The sequence below is a fragment of the Scophthalmus maximus genome, chromosome 11, assembly GCF_022379125.1.
Source record: "Scophthalmus maximus strain ysfricsl-2021 chromosome 11, ASM2237912v1, whole genome shotgun sequence".
Taxonomy (NCBI): Eukaryota; Metazoa; Chordata; class Actinopteri; order Pleuronectiformes; family Scophthalmidae; genus Scophthalmus; species Scophthalmus maximus.
Genome location: NC_061525.1, coordinates 6,024,729 through 6,052,104, shown reverse-complemented (window position 1 = coordinate 6,052,104; position 27,376 = coordinate 6,024,729). Strand labels below are relative to the sequence as shown.

Genomic DNA, 27,376 nt, shown 5'->3' with positions numbered 1-27,376 from the left:
CTATTGCCTAAGGCTACAGTAAGATTACCACATTACTTTCTGACACTCCCATGTACCCTGATTAAGTCCTTCAGTGATCTTCTTTCTAATGCAAATCCAGATGGAATTTTTTGGACTTAGCATGCAAGGACCGCAGGAGGCCTGCTCCGTGCATCTCCCCCTGCTTTTCAACGCCATATCAGCCACTCTCCCTGCCAGCCAGTCCGCTTCCTGCTTGCAAAGAAGCCACCTCTGCAGACTTGGGGACATTAATGTCCCCTGTTTGATCGCCTCTTCCTCCTGGTGTGTTAAAACAAGGATGCCTTTGAGTGTCCCTGTCCAGCTGCACCGCCACATTCACAGGCACAGACACTACCTCCCTGTGTAATCACTTTCCACCCAGAGAAATGACAGAGGGGGTTACGAAAAAAGAGACCCCTGGGTGAACAAACCAAGTAGTGGGGACGCGTATCGGGATTCAACAATGAGACACCGAATGATTCATTTTCAGGAACTGATTCCTTTGCCAAGTTCGGGCGAGGCGAGGTGGCGTCTAGGTGCGGCCCATTCTTATTCAACGTTTATGCCTCTGAAAAAAGAACCACAGATGTCGCTTCCTGGAGTCCGCTGATGGTGCTCAGATGATTGCTCATCACTATCTCTCTGTAACTCTCATCCTCCGACACCTATTGGTACTCCATTTGTGTTCTTCTCTCTCTCTCTCTCTCTCTCTCTCTCTCTCTCTCTCTCTCTGACTCTCTCTCTCCCCTCCCTCACACACACACACACACACACACACACACACACACACACACGCACGCACACACGCACACACAGAAACTAGTGTGAGTTCCCCTATCTGTCAGAGCCAGTTCCTCCATTTAAGATGCTGACTTGTTAATGTGGCAGGGACAAGTGAATGACTTTTGTTAACTCTTGCGCCTCACTTTGAAGCTTGTGTTTGAGGCTTTTTTTTTTTTGCTTAACATGTCAGCTTTGTTTGTAGTCAGAGGGAGCATGAAGTCTGCTTTGCGGCTTAGTAGATAGATATCTTCAGATAGCGGAGAGGGAGAGGGAGAGCTGAGTGACACACCGTGTGGTTTGATAAGCAGGGTTAAGGCGTTTGCAGTTCAGTGTAGTCGATGACTGGTAGGTGGGAAGCCCTCACCCCCAGCAGCTCTCTGTCCTGCGCCCGCTCCTGCTGTCCTGGGCACATAAACACATAAAGGACACAGAGGAGCTGGAGGAGGAGGAGGAGGAGGGTCAACCATGGAGCTGTAGGGACACGCTCAGATGCCCGTGCGGATCACCAGCGGAGGAGGAGTGCCGCCGAGGAGACGAGCCCTGCAATGAACAAGACCAAGAGGTACTGTAACTGAAAAAGAAACGAAAGAGGGTGCATCAAAACTGAGAGTCTGGTGCTCAGACCCGCTCGCAGAGATGTGTGAACCTTGAGGTTATATCTGAGATGCAGTGTGGTTTGTGCGAAGCCTCTTGGCAAGTTGAAGAGAAACCGGGGCATTTACTCCCCCTCGGTGTGAGTTTGTGAGTTTGTGTGTGTGTGTGTGTGTGTGTGTGTGTGTGTGTGTGTTTTCTGCCACTTATTTGAATCTAGGCAGCGTGCTTTGGCGAGAAAGACATCAGACTTTGTGTTGAAAATGAAAGAAGTGATGCACACACACATCCCACATACACACTCGCACGCAGTCACAGGCTACAGTCCTTGACCCGCATATGAGTGAAGACTATCAACTTCTCCAGTTATCTGTGTGTACTGCACACAAGCGAGCCCTGACATTCAACAGTTGCACTTGCCCGTTGAGCGCCGCCTGCTCACCTTTCCATGGAACTGTGTTCTGCTTTCCTGTTCTGTCTTGCTACCACTTAATTTAAACTCTCAGTTCACAAATGTTCTTCTCATGCATTTTGATCTTCAAATGCTGATGAGAGACAACATGTTTTATGAGTTGTGTTTCCGTTTTTTTTCTTCTTTTTTCTGCTGTACTTGTGACCGCAGCTCTTATCAGTTTGAACGTTAAGGAAGTCAGACCGGTGTTATGTGTGATTTAGCTACCTGAGTTTAAGGTGGACCGATTGGAGCGGCCATGTCACTGTAGTTCCCTCCTTCAGTGGAGAGGCTATCCTCAATTTAACACATGGCTGCATGCAAGGCTCTCTTTCTCTCTCTCTGTACAGACGTGCAAATGAACAATCAAAAAAGCTGCGAGGGAACAGAAGTGACATGAAAATCACAAAGACATTCGACTTGAATGAGGCTTTTTTTTTGAAGAAAGAACAGTATGAATACGAATATTAAAAGATATATATCTATGTATCGTTTGCCAGCAAGGAGGGAAAAGATGTCTCTTAATGAATAAGAGACAGGAAGTGTGTGTGCGTGTGTGTTTGTAGTTGCACAGGTAGTCCGGTAACAGATTCGTGGCTGCAGTCCCGCACACGCGACACGTCTCTCCCCTCACAGATCAGAGTTATGGGGTCTATGTATGTTTGCCGTGGATTTTCAACACTGGTTGTTGCAGTGGCTTCACGTCGGGCCAAACGATTGAATCGCTCGTCGCCGTAGATGCATCCCCTCCATGCCGAGGGAACGAGAACGCAGGTTGTGAGAGCGAAGAGCAAAGAGGACACCAAAAAAGAGAGCAGCTCACAAACAAGGCCTTCAAAGGGCCCTGGCTTCAATTAATCAATTAAGGAAAGAAAGAGAGGAATTTGCATATCCCCCCGCCAGTGTGAGAGCGAGCGAGGGGGAAAAGAGGGGGGGAGTGGATCTGTGGCCAGGAGTCCTGACACGGATGGGAAGGGGAGTGAGTTGGGTATTTCCAAAGGGGGGGGGGGGAGCTGTTTTCTGAATGGCTTGAATAGAGCGAGGATGAAGGAAGAGGGGAAAAGAGGGTGAGGGAGGAGTCAGGAGGGCAGAGGAGGTGTGGGAGATCTTTTTTAAACACAAAATCAGTATTATGATGGACCCAGACCCAAGTTAATGTATGTTTAAAAAAAGAAAGAAAAAGGAACCTATAGACTTTTGGTCCTCATCACCACGCACACAGGGTTTTTCCTGTTTCACATTCGAGTCGCACTGACGGACGCGCTGTTAAATCAAGAAGTGTCATTTTTTATATTTACCCACGTTTTGTGACTGACTCTTGGGGAAAAAATTTGAAATGCAGATGCCCAAACAGTAACTCCATTTGTCCTCCATCTCAGACTTGCAAGGTAGTTCACCACATGCGCCCTGTATTTACCAACAACACTCGGCCTCCTCTTCTGGTCAGGCTCACTTCGCAGAAAACAGATCAGTAACATGCTGTGCTGTGCATTACCTGCTCAGCACTCTGGGGGAAATTCCCTGACAGACGTCATGACATCAATAACATTTCCCCATCAGCACTTCTGCTTTGTAGCTGCCATCGTGTCTGCTCATTTGCGTGACTGCGCTGACGGACACATCTGGATTCAGTCTGAGTCAAAGAGAGAGAAGTGACAATTTGTAAAGGGCACCGAGATGAGCAACCCAATCCATCACAAGCCAGAAGGTTAACTGGCAAAATGTTTGACAGTGAATTCGTCATTTGTTTTTGTTTTTTGCTTACTACATTAGTATGCACGCTGTTGAATTCAAACGATTAAAAGATACACCTGGAGATTATATGTGTAGAAATGCAAAGCGCGCGCAAACGAGAGTGAGACTGCACTTTGATACTATAGGCATAGTTCTTTTCTATGCATCGATGTTTCCAGTGCAAAATTGAATGAATGAATTGAATGATTATGATCTGAAGACCAGTCATGTTTGAAAGGCCAGTGGACCCGAGCCCTGATGGATAATGAATCAGCCTCTGGAGCTGGGGATTAGGTTGTGCATGACGAATGCTCACTTAGTTTCCCTGTTTAGTACAGAAAAGTATTCATTCACAAATGATTCGCAATCTGCTCAGTGTTGCCGCTCCGTTGTCAGGTTCGAAATCTTTTTGATAAGCTTAGGAAGACAACTTTGTTTTAGGTTTGATGAAATTACCTCTTTTTTTTAACATTGTTTAATGGTTTTCTGAGCGACAACAGGTTGGCTAATATTCTCATCTAACTGGGAGTCTTATTTATATTTATATTATTTATATCGTCCAAAGTCATGCCCATGTCACAAATGGCTTTACAGCCTGTACTACAAATAACTGTGCCGAGGGTCTAATGATAGAGGAACGACTGGAGTCCTTCAATTTGTCTTAAAGCGAGGATGTCACACAATAATCCCATGGCACGTGTTCAGTGTTCTTGTTCGGCTTCCTCCGCCGAGGTCTCCGCGTGTTGTTGGGGCTTGCCTGCACGTTTATGTAAAACAGACCATGATAGTACATGCTGTGCTGTTCGGTGTTGGTGTTTTGATTCCAGTAGCCACCCGGTGTAGTGAGGCGGAGAGGAGGGCCAGAGGCGGGGCTTTGTTGCCCAGCAGGTTTCAAACCAAACCAGCCGACCAGAGGTGGACTACCAGGATCCAGAGAGATGGGCTCATCACTGACACCTCCCTCCCCCCATCCGGGTTTCTGAATCCAGAAACCTGTGACGGCTGGATGGAGCAGCACATACAGGCAGGAGAGCAGCTTGTGGTATAAATAGATCAGGTAGAATGTCACCTTGTACGCCTGTGCGAAACCATGCGTCCACGAGTGTCCGTTCATGTGTTGTACAAATTGTACAGCCATTATTATTATTATTATTATTATTATTATTATTATTATTATGTGACTGGAGTGTGGATACATGTGTATGCCGAGCAATGCATCGCGTTTGTGTGTAGAATGTGAGTGGGCTGTGGAAATGAGCTGCACAAACACACAGAGGTTAAGAGAAGGGGATGTAAGTCTGGTCATTCAGGGAACTTGTCGTCAGCCACACTTTTTTCTTGGTAATGTCATATTTGCTGCAGAAGAGACACCGACACCGACACACACAGACACACACAAACGCACGCACGCACGCACGCACACACACACACACAATGACCAGGTTTCATTTAAGTTGAATCTGGATTACAAAGTGTTCCCCCTCGACTCTTTTGCAAAACTGAAGCAAAAGACAGTTTAAGTGTAAAAAAAAAGTCAGTTACTGGTTATTGTGAAATACAGTCAGACATTGCTATACGGAGCCTCTGATGTGAACAGGAAGCATTAATCAGATCATGAAACAAATGAGTCTCCTTTGAACAGGTGTAATTCCACGGTACCCCTGCAGAAATGAAACAAGTGACGCCGACCACGCTCGCCGTCAGTCCACCACCCTCAGTGTCGGGTGCGGCCCACGGTGTGGTCTGTCTGACCCGAAGCAACTTGTGTCAAATCTTTCTACGTCCAGGTTCCTCTTGTTGGCAACTTCCACTGAAAGCGTGCGAAACCATATCAGGAGCTGAAAACAACTGGGTTTTGCGAGAAAAAGCGCCGGGGAATTACAATGACTTGCAAATTAGTGTTGCTGTCGGTGTGTGACCTCATCCGAGTGTGATGTAAAAGTGTACTTTTCCAGCCTGACGTTCAGATTGTCAGGGTATACTGTAGCTCCCCCGCAGTATGCATCGAGGCCTGTGCTGATATTTCAAATGCAAATGGCAAGTATTGGCAACTTACACCAGAAATGTTGCAGCCCTCAACTGGGTCACCTGCATTTTAAAAAAAACCCACACTAAGCTGATGCAAAGAGTGACTGTCGTCATTATCATTAATCTTAGGATTGCAGCTGATTGACTGTTGATAATTGTTTGGTCCATGAAACGGTGGTGAATGAGTTTCTCAAGCCCCACGGTGAGGTTTTGTACGCAAAACAAAGACATTCAGCTTTCTGTAATAAAGGAGCTACGAAACCAGAATAAAAGAATTCACATTGAAGAGGCTGAAATGCGAGAATTGTGACTTTCTTTTCCTGCATACGTCTCTGTGGCTTCAAGTGTCGGATCAGTTTGTCACCGGTTGTTTGCAGGTTGCCTGTGTGCGCGGGATGGCTCAGACTGCTGCAGCACTGTAGCACAGCTTATCAGATGTGGGGAGCTGCATTTCCTCAGATGCTGACCTGCGCTCCCTCACCACGCTCTGCTCTACTTATTTCTAGGCGACTTATACACCCTCTCTCTCTCTCTCTCTCTCTCTCTCTCTGTATGTCTCTCAGGAAATCCAGTGACAGCCCTGCTGTGCTGAAGAGCAGGAAGCTGGTCCAGCGGAGGAGGAACACATGTCCCAGTCCTCAGGACATCAGCCGGGCGCTGCAGAGCCCCAGCTCTCCCCCCATCTCCAGCGCTGCCAGCCTGGATGAGCTCATACAGCGCTGCCTGAACTGCTTTGGTCAGTTTCGGCCTCTGCGTGTTTGCATGTGTGCCCGGCGTTTGTCATGTGTCGTCAGTCTTCATCGCAGCCAGGTTATATAAATGAGGGATGAGGGAGAGTGAGGGGGTAATACAGGGTGAGAGGGACTGACAGGGAGGGAGGGAGGGAGGGAAACAAAGGCCAGTCTCATACAATCAAGCTTTGTTCTGTCGGGCTGCAGTGGCCAACTAGCTATTCCCATGCACTGTTAAACTATTCGAGTCTCTCTCCTCTCTCCCTGGTCTCACCCTCTTCATTGAAGAAAACATGCCCGGGTTTCCCCGTCGGTATCAAGCATACAGATAGTTTGTCCTTTGTCAAGGTTTGGAGATGTCCACTGTTGAAAAAAGAAGCAATGTCCTGCTGTATCTGTCCTTGTCCTCAAAGGCAAGAATAATAATGAATGCCAAAGTTGCACAAATGGGAAAAACCTGAATCGTCCACACGCCACCAAGGGGAAGTGGCATTTTTTCGAAAAACCTAAAATGTGTAGTGTAACCTTACGAAGCAGATCACGTGCACGCACATGCTGCGTCGAACAGACGGAGAGGCCTGCTGCAAACGAACACTTGAGGGTGTGAAAGACCGAGTGCAAAAGAAGTGATGCCCGCAATCGCACGGGAGTCGGCCTTCTTTTTGGACTTTGTCCCCTTTTACCAGTGAGACAGTGACATCATGGATGACGAAAGGAATTTCAAATGAGCTGCTTCTGTTTTTCTGTGTTTACTATCCAAGGTCACAGTTGGCGCACACACACACACACGCACGCACACACAAACACACACACACACACAAACACACACACACACACACACACAAACACAAACACACACACACACACAAACACACAAACACACACAAACACACGCACACACAAACACACACACACACACAAACACACACACACACACACACACCCGGCGAGCCCCGGCGCTGCCTGCAGGTTTGTCGTTGTCCCTGTCCACATTCATCCTCCCTCTGTGACGCGCTGCTGTGTTTTCCGCCTCGCAGATTCCGATGGGAAGCTTTCCAGCCCGAGAGGTTCGCAGCTGGTCCACGTGACGCTGATGATGCACAGTTGGGTTGTCCCGTCGCAGACGTTTGCCCAGAAACTTCTCACCCTATATCCTCCACTGTGGCTCGGTGCGGCCCCCCGGTCCGGCCGGCGCGCTGCCTCCCGATCACACGCGCGCGCGGGCATTAATCAGATCAGGAAACAGCCGAGGCTTTGTTCTGCGCTCCTCGTCGCCAAAGCAGATTCGAAAGTGTGTATATCCCTTGGTGTCGCCGTGTGCCCTATCTGCAAAAGTGTGTTGACATCCTTGACCCTTCCGCTCACCTATAAGGACTGTCCGTCGGACAGGCGCGGCCTGAGGCGGCCACAGGTCTGCCACCTTGTCAGGTGAGTGAGGACACCGGGCGCGCGCGCGCGCGTCGTTTGGCACGTGCGTGTGTGTGTGTGTGTGTGTGTGTGTGACAGAACTGGCTACCCTGCTCCATTTGCGGCTAGTAAACCTAGTTTCTGTCCTGCTCCGTGGCAAGGCAGTGGATCAGCCAGTTCCCGGCCGTGTTTGAGGCGGACCCCCTCCTCGAGCAGACCATGGGGGACCTGTGGGCGCTGGTTCGGTCAGACGGAGAGGAGACGCACTCGCAGCTCATCGACACCTCCTGCTCGTGAGCCCCGCTTCGATTCGTTCGCCATCCTGGCCAATCGCAGTTCTCTTGTTTTTTGAGGAAAACGGCTCTCCTTTTGTCCTGTGCCCTCGGCCCTTCTTTTCCCCAGGAGCCCCCATGTGAACATATCCCAGGCGCCCTCGCCCTCGGTGAAGAAGAGGAAGGTGTCCCTGATCTTCGACCACATGGAGCCGCATGAAATGGCGGAGCATCTCAGCTACCTGGAGTTCAAGAACTTCTGTAACGTGTCGGTGAGTTCAGTGGTCGACCCCTCGCCATTGGCCGCTTCTCTAATTGCTTAATGAGGCCTCGCCGCGATGTCGCCGCTCCCAAGACAAACGCGCACAAGAGAGAGAGTCTCACAGCATGAAGATTAAAGAACATGCTCAACTGACCACAGGGCTACTAAAAGGCCAAATGTCTCTCTACAACCGATCTCCTGATAAAGTGAGACATGATATTGCAGCGACAATTTATAGTGGAAACATAATTTCACATGATCAAGTTACTCCAAAAACGAACGGACTGTTTCGTTTTTACTAAGGGGTTTGGTGAGTGTGAGATCATTAAGTGGGTTTCATGTGTCTGTGATGTGTCTTTTTGATTTCTGTGAGAGTAACTTTTTTGCAAACGGAACTTTCAGGTTGTCAGATAGACAGTGTGAGGAATTCCTTAAGTTGGTGAATTATATCTCCTGCAGCGTTACTCACTTTGTATTTTTAGCATGTCAAAGCATTTTATCAGCAAGATCCAATGGATGATTTGACCACTTATCTGGAAACAAGTCATTCGACGAAGCCATTAACTTATTAATACCTACACCTCAAACTCAAACCTGCTATAAGGTCTTATTGTATTGTATTATTGAAAGTCAAGCGCCGCGGTCCTTCCGGATGTTGTCGGAGTGGTTTTCTCTTTCCGTAGAAAAGCAGTTAGGAGTATTTAAAACATGACCTGGTTTTTGCGAAATCCTACATTTGGTGAAGCTGGTGAAAGTGGCTGGGTTGAATTGTGGATGCAGTTTTCCCGCTTCCCTCGCTCACCTGGGCCTAAACCCTGCGGAGCTCCGGGCCCGAGTTGTTTCCCACCTGACCGCTGCCTTCTGATTGGCCAGTTCCTGGACTACCGCAGCTACTTGGTGCGAGGCTCCGTGAGGGACAACCCGTCTCTGGAGCGGTCGGTCATGATGTGCAACGGAGTCTCCCAGTGGGTCCAGCTGATGATCCTCAGCAGACACACGGCCCAGCAGAGAGCGCAGGTCTTCACCAAGTTCATTCACGTGGCTCAGGTAAACTGGGCCGAAAGGAGAAAGCTCTCACAAAGCCTGTCTCAGAGGGGGGTTTCTGTTTGGTAAAGTGCCGTCAGTCACTCACTCACTCACTCTGCTCTCTCCTCCGTAGAAGCTGAGGTCTCTGCAAAACTTCAACACTCTAATGGCAGTAACCGGAGGCCTCTGTCACAGCTCCATCTCCCGCCTCAAAGACACCTCCAACCTGCTGCCTCCCGACATCACAAAGGTACTTCGCCCATGACACAAAACAGCAACCAGGAGTCGGCGTGTTGATGACCACCTCGCCACAAGCCTACGTACGCTGATGACTCTGCTCTGTCTTGAGTCAACCTCCTGCCTGAACTTTGACACGACTCCCTTTCGCCCTTTAAACAAGAAACGATTTGTTCGACATGTTTGTCACCTCAGACCATCTGACCCCGCTGAGATCTGGGACCATGCGTTTGGGTGTAACAGCAGGTCGGAGAATTATTCAGTATAGGTGACATTTTCACTTCCTGTGTGTGTTTGCGGGGTGGGGGGGGGGGGGGCAACAACATCTTCAACTTCAACTAAAAAAAACACAATTCACATTGAAGATCACTGTAGAGTAACATTTTTTTTTAAAAAAGAAGCAATTTCACTGTTTGCATATGCCTTTTTTTTTGCATAAGTCTGAAAATATTGGATCCAGGTTGTTGATACCTTTTTTTTGATATGCTGAAGGAATTGTGTCTTTTGACCACAAAAGGCCAAAACAATAGACAGTCGGCAGGAGCACCTCTAATGAATTCCCTGTGACCTGCCCCCCTCTTCCAGGCCCTGAGCGAGATGACGGAGCTGCTCTCCTCGCGCAGCAACTACAGCAACTACCGGCGGCTCTACAACGAGTGCAGCGGCTTCAAGGTGCCCATCCTGGGCGTCCACCTGAAGGACCTGATCTCGCTGAACGAGGCGCTGCCCGACTACGTGGACGAGGACAAGATCAACCTGAGCAAGCTGCAGCACCTGTACAGCAACATCAACGACCTGCTGGCCACCCACAGCTGCACGCCGCCCTTCGAGGCCAACAAAGACCTCCTGCACCTGCTCACGGTATGAGACACAAGTGAGGAGATGACGTCTAAGCATTCAGAATTTAAAAAAAAAAAAAAAAGTTCCTCGAGGAACATCTTAAATGATGTTCTTTTAATGCTTCAGCTCTCTCTAGATTTATACTACACCGAGGATGAGATCTATGAGCTCTCATACACCAAGGAACCCAAGAACCCCAAGATCCAGGTCAGTGGGTGCCACTTGCTCCTCTTTAAGGTTGAGCGTGTTCGAACCTTTTCACACGAGCAGGGGCGTTTGCGTGCTGTCAGTGGGTGTAACGTCTTCGAAAAACGAAAGCACCAGCTCAGTGCCGAATTTCATCAAAGTCGAGCCACATCAAAGAGCCGTACGTTAGGGAAGCGTGTTATGTGGTGGGCGTGCGCCTGTCTTGTTTTGTCTTGTACGCGTCCGCTTGGCGTCTCATCGCTGTCCAATCTGTCCGTCCGCAGCCCGTGGCTCCAGTGAAAGCGCCCGTGGTGGCGGAGTGGGGCTCGGGAGTCACCCCCAGGCTCGACCCCACCACCATATCGAAACACGTCAAGCAGATGGTGGATGTGAGTATGTGACTCTGCGACGACCTCCCGTCTTTCACTTCCCTGTTACTTGCCAGGCAATAAGCAGAACTATGCCGGCTGACGAGTGGCCGATTGCTCTGTTGCCCCCTGCAGTCCATCATGAAAAACTACAACCAGACCCAAGACGGCTACATTCTGCTGGAGGACTTTGAGAAAATTGCAGCCAACTTCCCCTTCTCCTTCTGCACGCACGAGACCGACAGGTGAGGAAGCTGTGACACACGCACAGAGGCCTCCCACCGCGGCAAGGGAAGACACGACACAACTTGAGTTGGTGCGTTGCATGGATCCGGAACGTGCGCTCACCCACTCTGGTTTCTAACCCAGGGAGGGACAGATCAGCCGTGAAGACATCACCTCTTACTTCATGAGGGGAATGTCTATATGTGCCAAGCTGGGCTACAACTTCAAGGACGCACACAACTTCCAGGAAACCACGTACAAGCGGCCAACGTTCTGTGACACGTGTAGAGGCTTTGTTAGTATCCTTACACTTTCTCTGTTTTTGGTTTTCTGTTTGGTTTTTTGTTGGGGGGGGGGGGGGGGTCAAACAAACTGTAACATGACTTCCCTTGTCTGTCCTCTTGTAGCTGTGGGGACTCATCAAACAGGGCTACCACTGTAAAGGTGAGATCGGACGGAGATGGACAACTACAATGACAATCTATATTATGGCAGAAAAGCAAGCATGGGGTCAAATAAGTTAAAGGTTCAGTTCTGCCAAAGTTTAAACAAAAAAGAAACATTTTCTCATCAACCCCCAGTTGCATTTCGTTGCCAAATAGTAATTCACATTAGAAGTGATTTGGGGGGGGGGGGGGTTGAATTCACAGCCCTTTATTCATTTAAGTGAACTGATCCTTTAAGTGGAGGCGCTTCTTTTCTCAAAGTCTCAGCACTCTGTCCCTCAGACTGCGGGGTAAACTGCCACAGACACTGCCGAGATCTGGTGGGAATGGAGTGCCTGAAGAGACACAAAAACACGACGGGGTCCTGTCCGTGCACCCCCGCCCCTGACTTAAAGACCAAGGGCAACAGCTGGAGTGAGTCCTTTCATCGCCATATATACGCAGACCACCCTCCCTATGAAATGACCCGAACACCCTTAACCGTGTAATGTTCTCCGGCAGGTTCCGAGGAGGAGACCTTTGTCTTCCCCCAGAGTAACGAGACGGAACACAACGAGAAAAATAACGCCGGCAATTCGGCGCTGTCGGACTGCTCCACGCAGACGGACCCCGGAGTGTGGACGCCCCAGAAAAGGGACAGGAGGGGGAACAACCACTACTCTCCTGTATGTGCGTCCCCAGACAGAAAGGTGAGACATGCAAAAAGTGATCGTGCAGGAGGACAGGGATGTCAAGCACTGTCAGTTGTTATGACACAAGCTTAAATGTAGATGACACTATACTGTAATTTGCCTGTAAATGTTAATTTAAGAAAAAAGTTCCTGCACTCGTGTTTTTCTCTCCGTGGGGCTGACTGGATGTCTAGTCTGAAATCCCCAACAACACAACACAACAAAATTGGACCAATGAATAATTTTTCTTTGTGTCCACCAATTGCTTTGGTTTTCTTAACTGAGTATCAATACAAAAGGAGGATTTTTGTGTTTGTTTTTGCAGATCAAAGAATTCAAGAAACACATTTGACATATTCAAAAAAACCAACATTCCTCCAGAAAGCGTTCCCTTTACTGATCACATACCTCCCCGGCTCTTCACCGCCGATGTCATGTGTGAGATGCTTTTGTCGGCCCGTGGTCTGATTTGACAGTGAATGTGTCTCTTCTCCGTTGCCCAGGTCAACACGCTGCCCCCGAGGAGCCGAGGCAGCTCCATGCCCGTTTCCTTCCTGCACGAGAAGATGGAGGAGCTGCATCTCTACAAAGACAAGAGCAGAGAGCCAGACTGAGCGCTTCGCGTCTTCTGACGTTTCCCCAGCATGGACTGAACGCCCAGACGCCTGACAGAGCTGTCAGGCCGCTGTCGAACTCATGACATTTACCGGCCGTTCACTGAAGAGCGCCAGTAGCTACAAAAACGGACTCCTTCGTGTTTCAGTAATGTTCGTGACATGTTTTTAATTTTATTTTTGTCAAGTTATTAGCTTGGTTTCTTGTTTAGGCCTCAAACCTCCTATTCTACTGTAATTTATGAACACCTCATTGTGTTGTTTAGAACATGTGCCTTGTTCCGCCGGTGCTAAGATTCCACAGAACCTCAATCCATAAGGTCATTTTCAGTGCGACACCCTACAGACAGACACGTTTCCTGATCAAACATACTCATCATAAATTCAGGGTCGGAAGTTAACACTAAAGTAAACATTTTGTTAAAACTTATTTTCACTTTGGCAGCTACAGTGTAGGACAACTGGCACTGGCTTCACCTTGGGTGATATGACGGCAGTCTGTTCCTCTGTCTAAGGCTACATCAGGTCAGACAGGTCTTCAAATCACTGCAGCCCTCTCTTCACTGCAACACTGGCTTCCTTGGATTTTCTTGGATGTCAGAGCTACCATGTCATCTTCATGTAGTTTGTTTCTAAATTTCCATAAGTTGAAAATCAGACTTTTTATTGCGATCACTAGTAACAAAGGTGTTTGGTTTGTAAAAAGTTAAAGGAGCTTGTGAAGCCTGAACCATCAGCCACATTAACCAGTTCGAAGAAAAAATGTTTATTTCCAGCCCTGACATCAATGTTTTGAATTTCAGGTATCTGCTAGTTCATTCAAGGTTCAGCAGGACTGCACTGGGACTGTTTGCTCCAAAAGTTCTTTTCAGTTTAATGCTTTTTTGTTTTATTCTTTGTCCACAATTTATATTTTGTTGAAAAACGCACCAACAAAAATAATAAATCATCAACTATGTGCTGTGTTTGACCAAAACTCGCTGGAAGAAGAAAAAAAAAAGTTGACATCAACAGGCGTATACAATTGCATTTATTGTATAAAGACAAAAAGACAGCTTGGGTAACTGGTCGTCAGATTTTCATTTTCAGGTAGAAAAAAATGGGGTTGGACATAACGGGATTTAACTACTGGACTCAATGAACAGCAATCACAAAGTGATTAAAAGAAACAAAAACCTGCACAAACAACTACTCAACAGGAGTGGCAAAATCTTCTCAATCAGAGATGGGATTAATGCTTAAATACTACGGTATCAACACCTATAAAAAATGTTCCATAATGTTTGATTTCTATCTTGAGTAAAACAGAGTTATGTAATTCGGTAACTGAAAAATAAAAAGCAAGCAGATGAGAGGGGGGGGGGGCATGAAGGTAAAAAGCATGCATTTTGTTCTTTGTTAAGTTTTTTCAAAACGTGAAATTTTTCAGGTGTTGCTGTATTATCCCTGCAGTCACTTATTCACACTATGCATCCAATCGAAATACACCATCACCTCTTCAACCTGTAGGAAATGTGGTTTGCAGTTCAACAGTCGTCCACATTCAATGCATAATAGATAACATTCATTTATCTATTATCCACCTCACAGTCACCGCGTGGAGTAAGACTTAATTCAGTGGGGGGGGGGGGGGGGGGAGAACCATGATTGAGACAAACTGTATACAATTTGTGTTCGGTGAAGAATGGAGGTTAAAGAGACTTATGGTTGGTGAACTTTGTGCGGAACTGTACAAAATCAATTTGCTTCAGAGGTCAGAGGTGTTTAGGACACAAGTGGATGCAGGTACATGTTTGAGGGCACAGTTACTGGGAACCGGAAGATGAGCCGTGGCTGCCCTGTCCAGGGTAACTGCCGTACTGGCTGTAGTACTGGTTCCACTGGTTCTGGTTCTGGTAGTACTGCTGCCACTGCTGAGCATACTGGAGGGAAGAGAGAGACACAGAGCATTAGGAGTATGCAGGAAATACACTGGAAAGATGCAGTCGTTTACCAAAAGGCCCCAGGCATTTTGGTCAACTTATTTTCTGTGAATACGCAAATAAAATCTTGATCACTTTCAACTGGGGGTCCTGGTGTCGTAGCCTAGTACAGACCCACGCCCTTTGACAACGCCGTCGCTCACTCAACCATCTCATTTGGATTGATTGTCAATCGTTCTGTAAAAGCTAGAGGCGGAGACGGGAAGCGTTTCATTAACTCTTCAACTACCTGCTGATATTGCTGGTTGTAGCTCTGCTGTTGCTGCTGTTGTTGCTGTTGCTGCGGCTGCTGCTGCTGAGGCGCTTGCTGCTGCTGCTGAGGCGCTTGCTGCTGCTGCTGCGGCTGTTGCTGGTGGTGGTTGTACGTCTGTGCAGTGGCGGGTGTCTGGTTGTAGCTCTGGCTGTATCCTGGGTACTGACTGTAGTTGCTGTAGTAACTCTGGTTGTAGCTGCCTTGGTTGTACCCGGGGCTGTAGCTCTGGTTGTAGCCCTGCTGTGGGGAACAAGAGGCAAAGATAATTGATTCATCGTTTTTTAAAATGAGTGTGCTTTCTTCCCATCGTCTCTCAACTGTCATACATAGAGGGTCGTAAGTGAATACCTGGCTGTATCCTCCCTTGTAAGGAGCCGGGCGATTGTAGCTTCCTCCAGACTGCTGGCTGCGGTTGTACCCGCTGCGTGAGTCAGACCCTCCGTCGCGGTAGCTGTTGCCCCAACGATTCTGGTTATAGCTACCACGGTTGTAGCCTGCCACATAAACAAACGTTATGTTACAATAGCAATATAAACAGCTTCACTGTTGAAAATATACTATGTATTATAACAATCACATCACAGAGCTAACCCGATACAAGGGCTGGTTTTTTTTAATTTTTTATCTCAACCCCTGTGATTTGAATGTAACCAACATACTAGAACTTTAAGTGATCAGAAACATCAACTGCCATGCTCACCCCCTCTGTAGCCACTGCCCCCGTCGCCACTGCGATTCTGGTAGCTGCCGCGGGATCCTTCGAATTTGTCATACCGCTGGAAGCTACCGCCGCCGCCACCACCGCGGCCGCGAAAGCCGGGCTGCCGGCTGTCAAAGCGTTTTTCAGGGGGCGGGCCGGCCTTGCGGCCCTCCTCATTGTACTGCTTCAGCAGCTTTTCAGCCTCGTCTTGCTGCAGCTCGCTGTACGACACCGCCTCCAGGAAGTCGCAAGCCTCGGGGAGAGTAAAGTTGGCTTGGAGAGTGACAGAGGTGACCACAGGAGGAGAGGAGAGAGACAGTCCATCCAGCAAGAGACGGATGGAGAGTGGAGAGAGGAGAGAGAAAGAGAGGGGTGGGGGGGTTGTAGTGAAGACCAGAGCAGCCACACCACCGGAAAACAAAATGGAAAATAATTACTACCATACAGGGGCAACAGGAATCATAAGAAAACTGTGAGCAGATAATATGAAAGCAGAGGGCAGGGTAAAAGTAACAAACATTACCTCCAGGGGAACATGGAGGAAACATTTGTTTAAGCAGACACAGGGGAGGGAGGAGACTTCAGAGGAGGTGGGGAGGGGCACAAAAAGGACAACTAGAAGGTTGGTGTGAAGAGGAAACGGCACTGCAAACCGAGGACTGCTGATGTAATGCGATTACAAAGTCACTTCCAACAACTTGAGCATGTGACTGCTTGCAAGTTTGCCATTTGGAAATATCCTATTCAGGGAAGCCAAGTGTGCAACATTATCTGTTCGATTACATGAGCTCAACGGGGCCTCAGAGTCTCAGTTTGCAGTGCGTTAGAAAGAAGCTGAATGGCAAAGTGGCAGATAGAGGGCAAAAATAAGGAAGAATTAAATTCATATGGACTGTTTAAAGAAAATGTCCAGGTCTGATATCTGGCCAAAGGCTATGATAGGGGAAAGGGGGCAGGGGGGCATCTTCCAAGTTTGATTTTAGACAACACATAGAAAAAGTCAAAAGTAGATCTGGTGTTTTAATTGTTTCCACAGCGTTCCTACCTTTCATTTCTAAAACAGCATGATCGGGCACATCCTTCCCCTGCTCATTGGTTTGCTTTAATGTTCGTTCTTTTAAATCCTCGTCCGTGGGACAAATTACAATAGCCTTGCGTTGAAAACCTTCAAAAGGACGCATTTTTCGTCTCCTTGCTGATCCATATACATTTGTCTAGCAATGGTGACAAGAAAGAAGTAGAAGCTTGTTTGTTATTGTTTACTTGTAGTGGCTTTCCACTGGAGGGAAGCTGGAACCCTGCAATAATGAAGTGAGAGAGGTTTGGCTTTGATGTCAGTCTACGGTTTTACTCAAAAGTGCTAAGCGGCCTCTCGTCACTCCACAGACTTACCTCGCAGTCTGCGCGTCCACGTGCCCAATGACTGATGAAAGGTAACTGTCAACACTGAGGGACCCCAAAAACATGAGCTGGCTATACTGTACATTTCCTCAAGTTGCCTAACATCATTTTTGATATGCGAGTTTCAATAATAAACACAATGTTTCTTGCTTATCGCGTTGTCTCTTCGGGTGGTGACAATTTACAGCGTTGTAAATGTTATGTTGAAGTCATTACTTTGTTCATCTGCAAGGAACTGATGGTGTAGGTGTAAATTTTCGACAAAGGGAACATTACAAACTATAACCCGGGCTATAAAGTTCTCATAAATGAAGAGGTATTGTCCGATTCCCTCTGGTTACATGCTGAAATTAAGAAATTAACTTACGCAATACATGACTTAGTCCTCTAAATTCTAGCCACTTTGCATTGTGTGAACGTTAAATGTTAAAAGTGTAGCATCAGTATACCATACTACAGAAACACAAACGTCCTCCTTAAATTGGCTTGAAGTGCGATATCGGCATAAAATCCCACATGTTATACCACTACTGTATTTTAAACACCATACATGCAAGCAAGTACAAACTAGGGTCAACCTGCAAATGTACAGGTGCTACTCACAAATCAAACTGCCATGTGCCTTCAAGAAAACGCATTTGAACAGAGCTTGTGCTGCCACCGTGATATGATGTTAAGCCTTCGCACGTCTTTGTTTCTGGGGGCAAAGCGTTGAGAGATATCTCATGTCAAATCAAAAATTAAACCGAATTTGGAAAATGATTACATGTATTTCATTTGATTCCCAATGTTGCACCTAACCTCTGCCTTTCATACACCAACCCAACTAAAACCATCGGTACTTCTGGATTTGAACACTTCTCTTCTAAAGCTTGCTCTTCTGATGGGTCCCTCAAACACTTACCGTGACTTACCTCATCTTCACACGCACTCTAGTCCCAGTCAAGACAACAACAAACAGATAATAACTCACCTGCACATACTCACAGTGTCCAATGAAAAGCAAGCGTCCGCCTCCAGACCTACCTACCTTTTTATCAGATTTGCAGACCTCATGGATCTGAAAATCTAGAGGCTGTTAGTCATTACTTACCTTTCGGGTCAATTTATTAAAACACACACTCAAAAGCTCCATGTATCTCACTGAAAAATAGCTTTTAGCAAAGCTATCAACTCTTGTCTTATTAAAATTAGCAACAGAAGGTGTTTTTCTTACTCACCAGTCAGAGCTTACTTGTTTCTCAACATCTTTACATAGTCATGGTTTACTTGTACATTGTTGAAATTCACAAGACAAACAATACTGTATTATGACAAGAAATAGCAAGTGCAAATATACTGAGGGATGAAAACATGAAAATATTCTGTCACTTATGAGAGCCATTAATCATTTTCTTTAACAATGCATGACAAAGCAAGTGACAAGAGGGTGATCAATGCTTCTTCTACTCTATAATACACAGAGCCACCCTGAAAGATAAATAAATATTCCATTAGAGAGAGTGATCATCAGGGCACATTGACTGTGGCGAGAATCAGAGCAGAGTGTGGGTGGGAGGGCAGTACCTGGTCCAGGATGTAGTTGCGTCTCTTGCGGGCGGCAATCTCGATCAGCCTGTTCAGACACTGGGTGGCCTGCTGGATCAGAATGTCCCAGCGCCCGGCGTAGTTCTTCTGGCGACGCAGGCCCATCACCTGAAGGACAAATAGTCAAGACACAAAATAACGGGCTGTGAAACAGTTTGGGTAATAATTTGGGGGTGGTGGTGGCCCAAAACCAACCTTCATCTTGTCCATGATGGCATTTGTGCCCAGAATGTTGTACTTCTTCTCGGGGTTAGTCTCTGCATGCTTAATGGCCCAAGTAGTCTTTCCGCAGGCCGGAAGGCCAACCATCATCAGGATCTGAAGTTCAAAAAGAAAATGTCTTAATTCTGTATCAATTTTAACTTCATGAGACCATTTTCCAATTAAAATGGAACATAAATGTGTCTGACATGAAAAATGTCTTTAAATTACTCTCAAAGTATTAAGATTAGTTTTGTTACAAACATTTCATATTTAGGTCTTCTTGTTTTTCTTCTAAAAATGAATTAAAAAACAATTTAATTTAAATGTTTAAACTGAAAAAAGTGTAAATATGTTTTCCAAGATTGAGTGTAAACGAGGAACATCTCTCTTTTTTTCAGTGCAGCCCTACCTCGCAATCAGATTTGCTGGCAGGCCCCTTGGTGCCCCTGATCTTGTCCTCCATGTCTAGATTGTGGATGTAGGTGTAGCCCTCTGGTGGAGGGAAGTACGGCTCCCGCTTCTGTCCAAAGTTGAACTCAACGGCACAATTTTTCACCAGCACGTGAGGGAACAGGGCACGACCTGCCAATTCCTCCTTGGTTGTCCGGAAAGCTTCGCCCAACCACACGCCATTCTTTGAATAGCACATCTCAACCTCGTCGCCTTGGTCAAAGTCCTAAAATGACAGTTATGACAGGGTAGATATTATTCTATAAATACTGGTTAAAGGCATTTGTGAATTAATCAACTTCTATGATCAATGATCAAAGAGAAGGAATTCATCTTTACACGATGCAGTTGAAGCAAAATGAAGTAATTCAATTTCTGTTGCCAAAACTTACAATGTAACAGCCGATGACGTCGTTTTCACCAAACTTCTCCCCAAAGTTTGCAAACTTGCAGTCAGCTGATTTCTTCCCCGTTCCTCCATATCCAAAGGAAAAGGGCTCCTCACCTAAAACAAGTCAGAAGGAAAATGAAATTTTATCTGATACGGCAAAGATTCATCCCTGTCAAACAACGTCTTCATCGACGGGGCCTTTTGCTCCGCTCACCAAGCTGAGTGCTGCAGTGGTTGAGGGACCATCCAATTCTGACCACATGGGGGTCGGGCTCACTGCTAGGCAGGTGCTTCACGGGAATTTCCTCGTTGATCTGAAGAATGGGAGACAAGCCGGGTCAAAAACAAGGCCAGAGAAAACTTACAGGGAATATTTAACACTATAAAAAGGAACAAGTCAGGCCAAAAGTGTAATGTCACAGAAATAATAAAGACTGTCTCACGAATAAGGGACCATAGTGTCATGTGTGCACATTGTATACAGACATGGTGTATTTACAGCGGACCCATGTTTTACCAGATGAACTTCTCTTCCGCGTTTACCTACGTTGCGGTGGTTTTGTGTGTGAAATCTACACCTGTCTACTTTCAGAGCCAGCTACTACTGTACCTTCATCTCGTAACACACCCGACCCCGGGTGACACCGTGTGATGCACGTGCTCCAGCCCACAGGTAAGCAAAGCCTTCGATGGTCAATGGGTATCCGCTGTAACGATCTCGGGACACTTTGAAGTGCAGATCACAGTTGTCTGAAAAGGAGCAATAACAGATTTTAAGTGTCTTTTCGTTCTCATTTGAAATGCAAAACAGTGTTTAAACATGCACTGTTATAGTCTTTTGTGATGTGATCACAAGTGGACAGCTCTAAGTACAGATGTGAATGCATTGAGGATGGATCCGAACACTCCAACCGCTTGTGGCCACTACATTTTAAGCAATGTGAACAGAATTTGGACCTGTGCCACATTGAAGGGCTGCGGACTCAGCTGAAGTCCCCATGAACTGCTACAGTTTCATAATGAACGGGAAGATTTTTTATACGTGTTTCCTCATTCGTAGATTTATTTGTGGCCTCCAACACAAAATCACCACTGACCACCACGCATTGATTTTCAAAAGATCTCCCCGTTATAGATGCCATTTTGATCCTTTTACTTACATGTATCGATTGTAACAAGAGTGTCATCAATATTCTCTTCCTCGTCTTCAGCGGGAGGTTGTGGTGTGCGGGATCTGTACAATATCAAGAGAGTATGAAGTTAACAGCCATTTTCAGTGACATGTATTTCGCTTATTCTGCTGATGGTGTATCATACTGTTGTGGTTATTCAGAACACCATCTGGAAGTCTGAATTCCAAATGTCACAATTTGTGATGTGCATACCTCTTGTCCTCACGGTGTTCATAATAGCCGTAGCCCCTGCTCTCCTCATACGGTCTCTTGCGGCTGTAGTTTCCACCTCTATCACCTTCCGCTTTGACCTGATCAGCCTGACCGGCATCATCTTGCCCAGGCTTCTGTTCTTCCTCATGAACATCCGGCCCTCTGTCTCCAGCGGCGTCGGGGTCGTCTTCGATTTTGACCTCCACTTTAATTTCTAAAATTAGACATGAACAATGACAGTGTGCAACGCGTTCGGTGTTACAACAGTATGATCTACTGTGATCAGAAAGAAAGTGTCTGCTGTGATTTAAAAGTAGAGGAGAGGTGTTTCTAATATTCTGTCCCCCTCATGTCTCTACCTGGGGCTAGGCTGAATATAAACACAAGTTGACTGTAAATATCTCAGACAGCTTATATGCACCTCCTGAACTATTATTGAATTAAAAGTAAAAATTTAAATAATAAGCATATGGTGGATGGAGCATCCCGATAGCCCAAATAAAAAAACATGCTTGGCCTTTGATCCTGCTGTGGTTCTGTTTTATTTTCTTCATTACATCACGTTGCTCTCACCCCTGCTTATTTCCACAATGAAGTAACTAAAGTAGTGACGTCACTTAAAGGGGGTTCTGTGGCCCTTGAACAGAATTATGTCAGCCTTGACATATGAGCAAAAATTTGCTACATGTGGCAGGTTTCTCAGTCAACACAACGTTATTTTTACCTTCATCTTCACTGCCCTGATGATGGTGAATGTGTCACGAAGTAGCTTTCAGATCAAACAACTCTATTTTGCGTATTGTGTGTTTGGTTTGAAACTGCAGAAACTCACCTTGTTTTTTCTCATTGTTCTGCTCTGGCTCCAACACAGGCTCAGTCTGTTGCTCGGGCATTGTGTCAGATTTGTGGATGTCGACATCTGCTGTGAAGTCAGGCATGCTGTGGCCTGAGTCTGAAGCTGGTTGACTTTCGTAAGGCTCGACTTCTGCCTCCTCTTCCTCATAGTAGCCACCTGAATCTCTGCCCTCATCTTCTTCCTCGGGGACTTCCTCTTCTGGGACATCCTCCTCAGGGACATCCTCCTCTGGGACATCCTCCTCTGGGACATCCACCTCTGGGACATCAACCTCAGGGACATCCTCCTCAGGGACATCACCTTCGGGGACATCACCTTCGGGGACATCACTGTCAGGGACATCACTGTCAGGGACATCACCTTCAGGGATATCCTCTTCACCATCACAATCCCCGTCATCATCAGCAAAGTCCTCAGCTTCGTCTGCAAATGAAAAACGGAGATTGAAAACATTTACTTCTCACTCAATACACATTACTCACAAAAAAAGAAGCACAAACTCAGTGCAGCCTTGTGGAATTAGATTTTCACCTAATCATCTCTTTACCTTCTCATCGGCAAATGCATTTTGACCTTTTCAAACGGGTTCGCATAAAAAGCTCATACCAAAATAACTGATGAATCGTCCTGCCTACATATTCAACGGGATGGGTTAAATGACGACTTACTGTGTCAAACAAGAATATAAATATTCTTTCAAAAAGAGCGAAAAATGCATATACCTTACAAGCATGCACAATGTCGGTGTGGAGTCAATGTACTCTACGTTTCCATATCACACATGGTGACAAAGAGACCAGAGTATCAGCCTACAGAAACAATCAACGGGGCTTACCTTCTTGCTCTTGGGCATCCTCCCCATCTTCGTTTTCGTCGTTGTCTTTGAAGTCCTGGCGGATCTCGCCCTCCTGCTCCCCTGGGGCATCAGCCTGAACATCAGCCTCGAGAGCGGCTTTCAGCTTCTCCACCAGGTCTGCCTTCCGGCCTCTGGTGTCCAGGCCGCGGCGCTGGAGCTCCTCCTTCAGCTCGTTCACTTTCAGTTTCTTCACGTCAACACTCATTGTGCCCAAGTGTTTCTTGCCTGTGTTAACTTGCTAGCAGAAGAGGGGAAAGCAGAGAATTGTCAAGTACGGCTAACAACAAATGGCGCCCTGCTTACTTTCAAATCGATATCTGTTGCGCGGTAGTCTCAGCAAAACAGGCTACATTAGCTGGTTAGCTAGGTTAGCCGCGTTGAATGGATACCGCACCAATGTACCTGCTTCCATTATAGAGCCATATGCAACGAATTCCCAGCTCATAATTAACCCATGCATGCGTAAATACTTGTGAAAGGAAACAAACCCTGGATCGATTGCGGAGTTGTTTTTAGCTTCAGATTGTCGCTACGTGGCTAACGCTGGTAGCCATCTTAGCCCAACGGCAGCCAGCGTCCAGCCAAATGATGCAGAACAAGTAACTTAAGCTCTTAAAATATGCGAGTTGAAACCGTCACTGTGTTTTCACGTCGAAGTCACGTATGCAATGCATACGCTGCACAGTTTCTAACATAGGTATAACGCCAGTTAAGATCAAAAATAGTGTTGAGGCCTACCTCTTCTCACCCCAGTTGCGCGGGTCAACAGTGCCGAATAGTTCAAAGACTCGCTACCGTCCCCTAGCGTCGCAACCTCTAACCGGAAGTTAACAAAACCTGCGCGCGCACACTCACGTGGTATTAGCCAAAGAGTCTTTTACACTTTGAACGTATTGTTTCCCAATTATTAGTAAACCTATGATTGTGTTTACCGAGCAAGTAATGCTGAGTTATGTTTTGGAATCAGAATGTAAGGGGGAGGCGACAAATTAACTTGGCTGGTTTTATGATACCCGTTCTGCACTTAGAAAAAATACTGTAGGAAGTCGTCTGATGTTTAAATAGAAGGCATGCTGGGTAATGTAGTGTTATAAACATAGCTGCTTAATCACTTGAGCCTGTAGCTGACACACAAGGGATTTTTTAATACAGTACAAATTTTAATTTTCCATCTCTTTTCTTCTGTTAATTTGTGAGTAATGAGACACAAACTCCATTAACAGACAGCATACAGTTTTATTTGACACCTTCCCTTTACAGTTGTCATCACACACTGTGTACATGAACCAGCAAAGGGATTCACAGTGTAAATACAGTATGACATGTCCACACAAAACTGTAGGGGCAGATACTGTCCACAATTATCCAATGATGTGACCAAGTCCTTGTTAGTTTGTTTGTTTGTTTTTTTAGAGGTATTAAATAATCCAGAGTCCGAGCTGTAATCAATGAATCGTGAAAATCTGTTTGCCAAATTACTACGGTCCATGAAGATCACTGAAATGAAAGGTAATGTTGAGCTGTCAACAAATATATTAACTTTAGGGTTACCATCACCTTCCACTGTAAATCTTTATATACAGTTAAGTCTTACAATGAACATGTGAGACGACCCACAGAAATCCACTATGAATATCATAGCAATCCCCCCTTTAACAAAACATTTTAAAACACGAGTTTATGATAGAAACCAAATCCACAGCGCACTGACATGCTCATGTCCACCTCTTTCACACAATTTAATGGGGTTAGAGGACAATGTGTGAAGTCATCAGGCTATTCATGTGGCTGAACTATGTTTGTGCACTCTTATTCCTTCACACACAGATAAACACATAGTGCCATGCTAATAGCAACGGATTCATTCAATCACTTATTGGGGGCAGGAAAGGACAGCAGCTGTCTGTTGACCTCTCGCAGCCGAGCATCTAAAGTCTCTGTGGTTAGTGTCAGTTCTGCTAGTTGAGTCTGTAGGCCCGTGAGGGTCTCAGTCAGCTCCTCCTCTTTGCGGCGAGAGTTAGCGGCCTGCCTGCTGTACTCCAGCACCATACATCCACCACCGACGACGAAGATGATTGCCTCTCCTAGCAACTCTGCGCCCAGCTCTGCAGCCATGTCCTCATTCAGCGGCTTAATGACGGAACCCCGGAAGCCCATGATCCGCATCTTTGTTCTCATCTCAATCCAGTGGTAAACTATGAGGACAGAGAACATACAGTACACAAGCACATGGAAATTAGCCTTTCAATACAAGATTTGTTTCATGCTCAAATTTGCATACATGTGCAAATGCATTTACAATCAGAGATACATGTGTTCACATGTCATATGTATTGTGCATGTACCATTAACTTCATTGTAGGATTCCTGGGACAAATTATTAGTAAGCTTAAAGAACAATTAATCTCACAAGCAATGTTTTCTAAACTCAAGTAACTCAGGTTTTTTTTAAATATTTTGCTTTGTTAACCCTCCTCATTATTTGTTTGGTTGTTGGGTATCATTTTGTGTGGAATAAATTCAAATGAATGTGAATATTTAGAGTTTGAGAGGCTGTTTTGCATAAAGTACGGTGGAAAAAATCCCACCCTAACAAGCACAAAGCACACACTCAAACAAACATAGGCAGTGTAAATATTATGGTATGTTATTGCCCTTTGGCAGTGTTTTTAACAAAATCAGAGTTCGTAAATAGTAGAGCTCACTGCCTAGACTATAACATTTCCACCTGATATCGTTCCGTGAACAGGACTTGCGTTGAAAAACGCTGAGACAGGTGCCCTGTCCTGATAAAAGCAAAGGCTTTACAATACAACCTCTTCAATGACAGACAAGACCCGCCCTCTTAGAGCGTTCCCGGCTGCTATTGGTCGACCACATAAACCTATACATCTGATTGGGTAAGCGGCCTTGGCTGATACAATGTCATTGGTTGTTGCAGCCCTTCCTGATGTATCCACCGCCCGGGTGTCGGACACGGGACATTAGCGGTCATTGGCAGCCGTTAGCTCGGTTACTCACGTTGTGCCGGCGGCAGACAGACGTAGTTTTTGAAGAACTCGCTTCTCCGGGCTCCCGCTTTAATCCGATTCGCCACAGGCTTGCTCATCTGCCTCACTCCGAGATAGAGGAGCTTGGCGATAGGGAAGGCACCGACAACCATCTTGGCGGAAACGCTCCCCCTTCTTCTTCTCCCTCTTTGAGGTTTTTTTGACGGTTGGTTAAAAAGGAAATGGCGCATTACCGCCACCAACTGGTACGAAATCAGGATGTCTTATATTTCCCTCCAAAAAAACTAAAACACAGGAAATATCTTTTCAGAATCATAATTGTATACAAATTGCTACATTTACTCAAAATTCCTGCAGGAACAAGTTCACTATTTATGTACATTGTACAGTCAATTGTTATGTGCTGATACTTGATGTGCCAAAATAATAAGTATTTCTTTATTTGTTAAACCTATATGAAAGCATACCTTAATAAGGTGCTCCACGTTCCTTTCTTTGATGCAGAAGATGGATCTTCTGATATCCCTTTTCTAAAATGACAAAAAAGCTAAAATTAACTTCAATTCTCGTAATATTAGGATTTTTTTTTAAAAGTATGACTGCACATAATATTATGTCTTTAAATCTCAGATCTCAGCTTTTTTTCCCCATTTAAGTGAAAAAGATGGTGAGATATAGGGCGTTTTCCTTGGAAGACTGGGTGGAATGTCAGACGTTTTTGTTTTTTTTCAGATAAACCTTTTTAAACGACTTTCACTAACCTGACCCCTAAACCCCATTACCACCCTCACCTTAACCCCTTTAATTCCAGATGATGGTTTCTATATATTTCAGTGTTTTCTGCTTGTGAATCTGCATCCAAGTTCACATACTAATACACATGTATACAAATCTGAAGTTGTGTTGAGGCAGAGGATCTGCGCTGTACCCTGACGCACCACCAGATGGCCCTGAAACTTCACCTCCATCTTTATTATCATAAATATAACATTTTCTCATAAACAGCAGATACATTGAAGATATACAAATGTCATTGCTGGACCAGCACAACTCTTGTTTTATTTATTTATTTATTTATTCATTCACCTTTTCACCATTTTAAACTTTACAGGAACATGAATAACAGTATTTATGATAAGGGCAAACAGTAAATAGGTAGGTTGTCACTGTCTCGCCTCATCAGCTTCTGGACGCTTGTTTGACATGCCTATAACTTGTGTTTCTGTGTAAATCACATGTTGATCATTTTGAAATCATTAAACAGTTGAAAGTTTTCTCCCGGATTGTGTTTGACCATACAGCCCCTTCAAGGTGCGAGCTCAACTTTTTTACAGCCTCCTTTCATTCCCGGATATAAATCTAAATAGCTCGACAAAACACTTAATCACAAAACACATATATGGTTATAGGGGCCCTAAGGATTTGATC

General features: G+C 45.8%; 3 protein-coding genes across 7 annotated transcripts; 1 reads left to right on the top strand and 2 right to left on the bottom strand.

The window, feature by feature from the left end:
- The first annotated feature begins 837 nt into the window (after positions 1–837).
- Positions 838–13,830, top strand: rasgrp4 (RAS guanyl releasing protein 4). Of its 3 annotated transcripts, none has more exons than XM_035622167.2 (17): positions 838–1,345; positions 6,151–6,323; positions 7,356–7,467; positions 7,684–7,746; positions 7,887–8,018; positions 8,128–8,269; positions 9,133–9,306; positions 9,419–9,535; positions 10,108–10,383; positions 10,489–10,569; positions 10,833–10,937; positions 11,052–11,161; positions 11,286–11,436; positions 11,549–11,585; positions 11,870–12,001; positions 12,089–12,276; positions 12,762–13,830. In XM_035622167.2, exons 1-17 carry the CDS (start codon positions 1,329–1,331, stop codon positions 12,870–12,872), a joined length of 2,121 nt encoding a protein of 706 aa, XP_035478060.1. In that variant the 5' UTR covers positions 838–1,328; the 3' UTR covers positions 12,873–13,830. The 3 variants fall into 3 exon arrangements, with proteins under 3 accessions (XP_035478060.1, XP_035478059.1, XP_035478062.1); XM_035622166.2 differs by having other exon boundaries at positions 9,040–9,306; XM_035622169.2 differs by lacking the exons at positions 838–1,345; positions 6,151–6,323; positions 7,356–7,467 and having other exon boundaries at positions 7,891–8,018; positions 9,040–9,306.
- A 55-nt stretch (positions 13,831–13,885) lies between these two features.
- hnrnpul1 (heterogeneous nuclear ribonucleoprotein U-like 1) lies at positions 13,886–23,819 on the bottom strand. Of its 3 annotated transcripts, none has more exons than XM_035622163.2 (16): positions 23,676–23,819; positions 22,917–23,175; positions 22,058–22,504; positions 21,226–21,439; positions 21,001–21,074; positions 20,451–20,590; positions 20,055–20,154; positions 19,842–19,954; positions 19,409–19,675; positions 18,991–19,113; positions 18,775–18,903; positions 16,853–17,021; positions 15,808–16,080; positions 15,456–15,601; positions 15,084–15,347; positions 13,886–14,794 (listed from the first exon to the last, which is right to left on the bottom strand). In XM_035622163.2, the coding sequence occupies exons 2-16, from the start codon at positions 23,140–23,142 to the stop codon at positions 14,678–14,680; spliced, it is 2,802 nt and encodes a 933-aa protein (XP_035478056.2). In that variant the 5' UTR covers positions 23,143–23,175; positions 23,676–23,819; the 3' UTR covers positions 13,886–14,677. The 3 variants fall into 3 exon arrangements, with proteins under 3 accessions (XP_035478056.2, XP_035478058.2, XP_035478057.2); XM_035622165.2 differs by having other exon boundaries at positions 15,084–15,344; XM_035622164.2 differs by having other exon boundaries at positions 22,917–23,171; positions 23,676–23,807.
- Positions 23,820–24,153: 334 nt separating this feature from the next.
- opa3 (outer mitochondrial membrane lipid metabolism regulator OPA3) lies at positions 24,154–26,139 on the bottom strand. Its single transcript, XM_035623756.2, has 2 exons — positions 25,959–26,139; positions 24,154–25,132 (listed from the first exon to the last, which is right to left on the bottom strand). Exons 1-2 carry the CDS (start codon positions 26,098–26,100, stop codon positions 24,807–24,809), a joined length of 468 nt encoding a protein of 155 aa, XP_035479649.1. The 5' UTR covers positions 26,101–26,139; the 3' UTR covers positions 24,154–24,806.
- Positions 26,140–27,376: the final 1,237 nt, after the last annotated feature.